Raw genomic sequence first — 7,037 nt, 5'->3', positions numbered from 1 at the left:
TAGGCCGCCGTCAGTCCTTGGAAGGAGACTCTCCGGCACCGTCATCTCCTTCCCGAAGCGGGCCGAGCCGCCCTCCCGGGTCGCCTTGAAGAAGGAAGGGGCTTGGACGTACAGAAACAGGACGGGGTGGTTTCAGGGGTGCTTGGGGCCGGCCGGGAGCCCTGTCGTCTTGGGAAGTGTCTGAGGAGTTTCGGATGGGTTTCATGCCCCTGTCAGGGCGATGAGAGTAAAGCCTTTGCGATGCTGAAAAGTTGCTGCTTAAATCTGCAGCTGGTGCGACCCCAGGGGATGAATTAACCTTATTTAAATTAAACTTCCTGAAGTTTCTGAATGTGGGAGTCGTATGGCTTGTAAGGAGCTGGGGGTGATGGGAGGAGGGAAGGCGCCGAGGGGAACAGCCTGAGGGAAGGTGGGTCTGCCTTTGACACATGCACGGATGCTTTGCAGCATTGCTCAGATGGCTCCTGCAAAGAAGGGTGGCGAGAAGAAGAAGGGACGCTCTGCCATCAATGAGGTGGTAACTAGGGAATATACCATCAACATTCACAAGCGGATCCATGGCGTGTAAGTTCTTGGTTTTTATCAGTGAAATTGGCTTAGGTAAAGTGGTGTTTGGAAATGGGTTCGGTAGCTTTTGAACTGCAGCGAATGACAGCCCTTAGTGGCACCAACACTAGTGCATGATGTTGTAGTCCCTTGCGCTACAGTTGTGTCCCAAGGAAGCAGCTCTGTACCTGTGTAGACCTGTACTTGCAGGTGGCTTTCAGGAACAAGCTTGTTTATTTTTTTTGTGAGCGTTCCTGGATGTAATTTGAAGTTGGAGCTGTTCACCTCTGTGCACAGATCACCATTCTTTCCCAAGAAAAGTTTAAAATTCATCCTGCTATAGTAAGTTTTAGAAATTAAATATTGTTGTAATCGAATTACTGAACCCATGCTTGTCACTAAATGTGTGAGGGGTAAATTGGAGTGTGATATGAGTTAACCAATATTAGTTGTGTGTAGATGGGAGTAACTTTACCTGAAAAAATGTTGAACCTTCTACAGCCATGTAGTAGTAAAGTGCTTGAGAGGGCTTGTTGAGAAACTGCGTCTCCCTTTGATTCTCTCTATGTGCGTGGCTGCAGTCACATGGAATAAAGCTATATCTGAATTCAAACAATTGGTGAAATTGCTGGAATTAACTTAGGAGAGAAATGAAACAGGGGACTTGTTGCAAAACTGTGGGTGAGGATGGGGGCCAGTGGTACCTTTAAATGGCAATAAAGTGTTCTGGCTTTGCCTGCTGATTGTCTATGGCAATTCCGTTTGTTCTTAATTATGATGATCCTGCTATCCTCTTTTGGGGTTATCCTCTTTTTCTCTTTAGGGATGAATCAGGGGGGACATAGGTTTTGTTTAACACTTGTCTCTCTTGTAATCGCTCACCCACCCCCAATTTCTAGCACTAAATATCAACAGTAGTGTACAGGTAATACTAAATATAACCCAGTGTGGGACTTCAGACCCTACTGACATTATAGTCACCTGTCACAAGGTGGGTATAACATCTACAGCAAAGCACTCACGGTGCAGCTGTGACTTTCAGTGTAAATGGCCAGTCATGCAGAACCTGTCCGTAAGAGGCATGAGACAAGCTCTATGTGTAAAAACCAGTTCTAATGGTGGTCCAGTCCTGATGGCATGCAGCAAGTAACCATCAAACACAGTTCAGCAGAAGCTGCTACTCAGAATAGCGTCAGTTTTGTTCTTCTACTGTTTATTTCAATACTGACCAGTTCTGTCAAGTTTGTATTCCCATTGTTGCACTGCTTCTTTCATAGGCCTTTTGTTTAGAGTCTCTGTGAAAGCTCTGATCTCTTCAGTAATACTGCAAGAAGTTTTCAGGTCAATGCGTTATAAATCAGACTTAAGATCCAGGAGATCTTGGCAGTTGCAAAATTTTACTGAAATTATTCAACATAACTATATGTGGTTTCTACTAGGCATGGGCATTAAGATTAGCAGCTGCCTACCAGAGTAAAGGTCTGGTCATGTTATGGTGCTGCGACTGAGCTGCTGTTGAACACAATTCTTTCGATTGTATGTCTGGAGAACGTCAGTGGTTGAGTGCTGCAACAAGTGTCTGATGTTGACAGTTTCCTGAAGTTAAAGAAATTGCTCTTGTGTTTGTCCTAGGGGCTTCAAGAAACGAGCACCGCGTGCTCTCAAGGAAATCCGTAAATTTGCGATGAAGGAAATGGGTACTCCTGATGTTCGCATTGACACCAGATTGAACAAAGCAGTCTGGGCTAAAGGAATAAGGTAGGTTTCTCTACCTTTCCGTATTGGGTAAGGAAGAACCTTTTACATCTGTGTGTGGAGGTGCAGAAAAATGCGTATCTTCCTTGCAGTATTTTCGTTTTCTTTGCAAGTTCTTCCTTTCTTCCAATGTGCGTGCCAAGGTAATCTTTGTCACCTCTGTGTTCTGGTCAGCTCCCTCAGTGTACTTGCGGCAAAGCTTTGGTAACCTGGAATTGAAAGAACGTTGTTCTACCTCTAATAAGGCAAAGGAAAGAAGGAATGCAGGTTGGGAGCAGCAGGGGCAGGATTGGGGTATTGCAATACTGTAGTACCCCAATTCCTATTGTAGCAGACAGGTTTTAGAAACGTGGCTTTGCAGCACTACCCACGTTCCCGGGCTAAGCACGTGGGATTTGTGCAATGTGTCTGAGCGGGATTAGGTTTCAAGGCATGCTGAATTGCTAAACGCCACACAAAGAAATAACAAGGTGTCTTTTCAATAGTGCCATTCATCTTGTCTTGAAAGTACAAGTAGTTTGGGGGCCAGAAAACGACAGCTTCTGTTAGATCACTGCTACAGAGGCAGCTGATTTGGTGTTTGACATGTGTGAAGATGGTCCAAAGGGACTCCTTGGAGGAGTGGGACCTCTTAAACCATAATAAAAGGTTAACTGGTAGGGATTAATACTGTGAGTGATACACTGGATACGCATGAACCGCGTCTTGTAGGAATTAGATTCCTGAGCCTATGACATAGTTACAGTGCTTTACCTGGAGTTGGGTGCTTAGGCCAACCCTTCCTTCAGAAACAGTGGGAAGATGGGACTAAGTTACTGGGTCTTCTGGGCAGGGGTTCTCTGTCCTTCCTGTGGAGCTGTTCCAGTGGGTATACAGTGAAGAAGCGGCAATGGAGCCAGGTGACAGCGTAACTTTAGAGCTTAGTAGTGAGGCTACTAACCAAGACTTCCATATATTAACTGGTGGAAGGGCATTCTGTGGAGCAGGGGGTCATCACATCTGTCTCCCCACTGTGAGTTTAACTGCAGTTTTCACTAGTTAGAGTAGATAATGTATGCAAAGTAAAATACCTTCCTCTGGAAGGATCAGGAAAGGCTAAAATCACTGTGTCAGCTAGTGTGATAGTTAGTGATCTACGTAGTAAAAAATGCTTTTGATATGTTTCAAGAAGGGAGTAAATTGAAGCAAGTTCCTCTGTCTTAATTACTGCATCCCTCTGATTTACTAAGTGTGCTCTGAGAATGTATAGCAAGGAGGAAGCTCCGTCTCACCATCTGTGGAAATGAGTACTCTGGAGTTTCCCAAAATCCTGAGTTCATTTGAGGTGGGAGGTTACTTCAAAAATGGTGTGGACAAATAATTTTGTGCCTTCCCTCAGCAGCATATTTTGGGCATTATTAGGGGAGGATGCTAAGCTGTGACATGTCTATTAAGAACAACATCATCTAAGCAATGTAGTTGTGGTTCCATGGGCTTTGTGAGGAAGAAATGTTGATCAGTGGTATGCCCAGAAACAAGATCTTGGTTCAGGTCTAATGCTCGCTAGAACTTCCACATGAGTTCTGGCAAACAGATTGGGCAGCACTCTTGACAGGGGCCTCAGGCTTTCAGAACAGATTTTTGGGGGGGGGTTTCCTCACAATTTTCTATTCAAGTAAGAAAAGCTTGTTAGTAACAGCTGCTCGCTGATCATATTCACTCTGCGCTTCATGGTCTTTTTCATAGTGTGGTGGACTGATGGTGCACTTGTGACTTGATGCTCCCGCTGGCTTACGGATTCATCTTACTCAAGGCTCAGTTAAATCTTACCTGCTCACTTCTAACAAACCAAAACGCTTCTCTAAGGCAAACAGTATAACCTCCAAGGTACAAGATTTCGCTCTTGTTATGATGCCAAGAGAGAAGCAGAATTGACTCAACTTGTCTTTGCACAAGCTTAAGATAATCTGAAGTGGGGCTAGTAATCATGGAGCGGGGCTAGTAATCATGGAGCACAGAACTTAACTTTTCTATGAATTAACAGGTTTTAGTATGTATCTTATTGAAAAATAATCCGTCGTCTCCATTTTAGGAATGTTCCTTACCGTATCCGTGTGCGCTTGTCGAGAAAGCGCAATGAGGATGAGGATTCACCAAACAAGCTCTACACACTGGTTACCTATGTGCCAGTCACGACATTCAAAGGTAAGGTTGCGTGCTGTCCCTCTTCCTCCGCGCCATGTTTTTCTGAGCAAGTAGTAAAGTGGGACAGCTTCTCCTGTGATGCGAAATTCGGATGAAGACCATACTGAAGGGGTCAAACTACTGGCTTAAACTAGCTCTGCTGTTGAGAACTGGGCTGCTAGCTTGCCTGGTCAGCATTAAAAAGCAAATACAGAATTTAGTGAAGTAATCCTGTAAATTTTAAGAGAATAAAAAACACTGGCTGCAGTTGTTAGGGTAGTTTAAGGTTTGTGCTTTCCTGTATGAAGTACATCCTCTGATGTCAAAAGCTGAAGCTTGAGCCTTTTCTGCTTGTCATTTGGGAAGTATCTTATCTACAGAACTGATGTAACATTTGGTGAAACACCTGCCTATGGAGTTCAGAAGTAGATCAAGCAAACTCACTGTGAAAGTGTAGGTGCACTTCCTTGTAAATAGACATAGACTGCGTATACATAAAGGGAATTGTCCTCATAATAGGTGGTGATACAATTTCTTTTTTTGCAGGTCTACAGACAGTCAACGTGGATGAAAATTAAACTGATTTTCATTACAATAAAAGGATAAAAAGAAAGTTTACTCCTAAGTTGGTTTTTTTTTTTTTTATTGTCCAGTCACTGCAAGCTGTCATCTGTGCAGCGTTGAGTTGAATAGGTGACAAACTTTTGAAGTACCTCGCTTTCTTTGGGCTTGTACATAACAGTGTCATTTTCTTAATTAAAGGTACCTTAGACTTCTGTTGGATGTGAATGGAATAAGGAGGCGATGTGAATGTTCCCATGTGGGTGGCAAAGTCCTAGTCCTCCTGTTTTGTTCCTGTGGGAATAAAGAGCCACTACACAGGTATTTTAGGTTAAGTTTTTTTAAACTGTTATTTTAATACTTCATATATGTAATCTCTTGTGGAGAAAGTAAATTCCCCGGATTTGGTCCCCCGCTGGCCTCCTAGGCAGAACCGGTAGGCTTCTCCCAAGCGAGTCTATGCACTAGGCTGCAAGGGGGTTCTTCTGCCCAGTGAATTAATTGTGAGCGCACTAGCTCAGGGAATTTGTTTAATGAAGTAGGGACTGCAGGCACTTACCTTCTGTAAATCGATAAATACTGTCAATGCAAGCCTAGTACAAAAAGGATTTATTGAAAAGTGCATGTTTTCACAGACCAACATCAGAAGCACAGTCCATGTACACTTAACATTTCAGCAAGACATACAAATGGGAATACAATCAAATATATTAAAATAGTTTCAATTACCAGCATTGAAACGGTTTTCGGTATTAGTGCAAAAAAGGCAACCCAAACAAACTGCGGACAGTAGCTGAGAAGTGTTTTCCCTCGTTTTTAAAAAAAAAAAAACAAAAACCAAAAAAAAAAACAAAACACAAATGAACAACTGGAGCCAGCCTCTGCTCTCCCTGTGCGGAAGAGGGCTCCGGTGTCTTCACGCTGTGGACAGATGTTTCCTTTTACATTCAAAACAAGAACATAATGAATAAATCAAAGGCACAAAACAAACCTACACACCCTTTAGCTTTTAAAGCTCTTAAAACCACAGACCAACAGATCTTTTTATCAGAAGTCCGCTGCGAAGTGAAAGCCTCTGGCAGCACGTGCTTTGGCATCATCTCAGTGCGTTTCATTTTGGGCAGATCCGCTACTGCTGCGTGCTTAGTTTCGTATGTTCACCCTGTGACTGGTAGCTCGTTCTGTTTGTTTTGAGGCCGTACTGATTCAGCTTTGCATTCTCGAGTTTTGGCTTCAGTTCTAAGGGTTTTTCAAAGAAGTTAACTAACGACTGTTCGGTCAGGAGGGATGCTAAAATATGTTCAAAAGAGACAGTCCAGTCGCCTCCAGTCACGGGTGACGGCTGCGAATCTTTGTGAGGGGCCTTCACAGTGTCCGTAAAAACAGCGTCCTGGTCCGAAGCAGAGGCCTCGGGCTGCAGGTCCTCGCTGAACTCGTCCGACCCGCTCCCCAGGCTGATGCTTCTTTGTCCTACTTCCCCTATCTGCAGCAACAGCGTGGTCACGGTGGCGATGGCTTGATACAAATCGTTCTCCTCCGGATCTTCGTGAAACATGCTGTACAAGGTTTTGCAGAACTGAATGAATTCCCTCTGCAAAGGATGAAAAGCCAAAATCAGCGACAGCTGAACAGCCGTGCCGCGGGTAGCTGTCGGAGTCGGGCGAGGGCACGGTACTGCAAAGGAAGGTGGGATGCTGGGTACGGACGCGGATCGGTTCTAACTTCTGCCTGCATTTTTAAAAAAACGTTAGCGAAGGGATTTCAACTCCCACTGATGCGAGGAAACCTTGGTGCCACACATCAAAACAGGGAACAGAGCAGTGGAGTATTTTTGCTGCCTTGATGAAGGAGATGAGGACCTCGCAGAGAGCCACAGGGCAAAGTGAGATATAACGCAAGGGACACAACCCGTTACTGGTGGGCAGCGGGTGGCTGGTACACAAGCATGGCTTGCAACCCAAAGCAGCCATCATCCACAGGCTTTGCAGGAGGCCGCCTTTCTCCGGTTTCTG

The 7,037-nt window shown here is 44.5% G+C and overlaps 2 protein-coding genes across 2 annotated transcripts in view; one reads left to right on the top strand and one right to left on the bottom strand.

Annotated features, from left to right (window-relative positions):
- The first annotated feature begins 52 nt into the window (after positions 1 to 52).
- Positions 53 to 5,100, top strand: RPL31 (ribosomal protein L31). The gene is made up of 4 exons (XM_009638946.2): positions 53 to 564; positions 2,179 to 2,304; positions 4,373 to 4,485; positions 5,011 to 5,100. Exons 1-4 carry the CDS (start codon positions 437 to 439, stop codon positions 5,040 to 5,042), a joined length of 399 nt encoding a protein of 132 aa, XP_009637241.2. The 5' UTR covers positions 53 to 436; the 3' UTR covers positions 5,043 to 5,100.
- Positions 5,101 to 6,154: 1,054 nt separating this feature from the next.
- The window catches only part of TBC1D8 (TBC1 domain family member 8), a 47,347-nt gene continuing 46,464 nt past the window's right edge, over positions 6,155 to 7,037 (bottom strand). Inside the window, exon 20 of the mRNA XM_035894360.1 lies at positions 6,155 to 6,616. Within this exon, the coding sequence (XP_035750253.1) occupies positions 6,155 to 6,616 (462 nt within the window). The remainder of the gene's footprint in view (positions 6,617 to 7,037) is intronic.

The sequence above is a fragment of the Egretta garzetta genome, unplaced genomic scaffold (genome assembly GCF_000687185.1).
Source record: "Egretta garzetta isolate BGI_Z169 unplaced genomic scaffold, ASM68718v1 scaffold5, whole genome shotgun sequence".
Classification (NCBI taxonomy): Eukaryota; Metazoa; Chordata; class Aves; order Pelecaniformes; family Ardeidae; genus Egretta; species Egretta garzetta.
The sequence above is the reverse complement of the archived record's forward strand: the minus strand, read 5'-3'. Positions and strand labels throughout refer to the sequence as shown.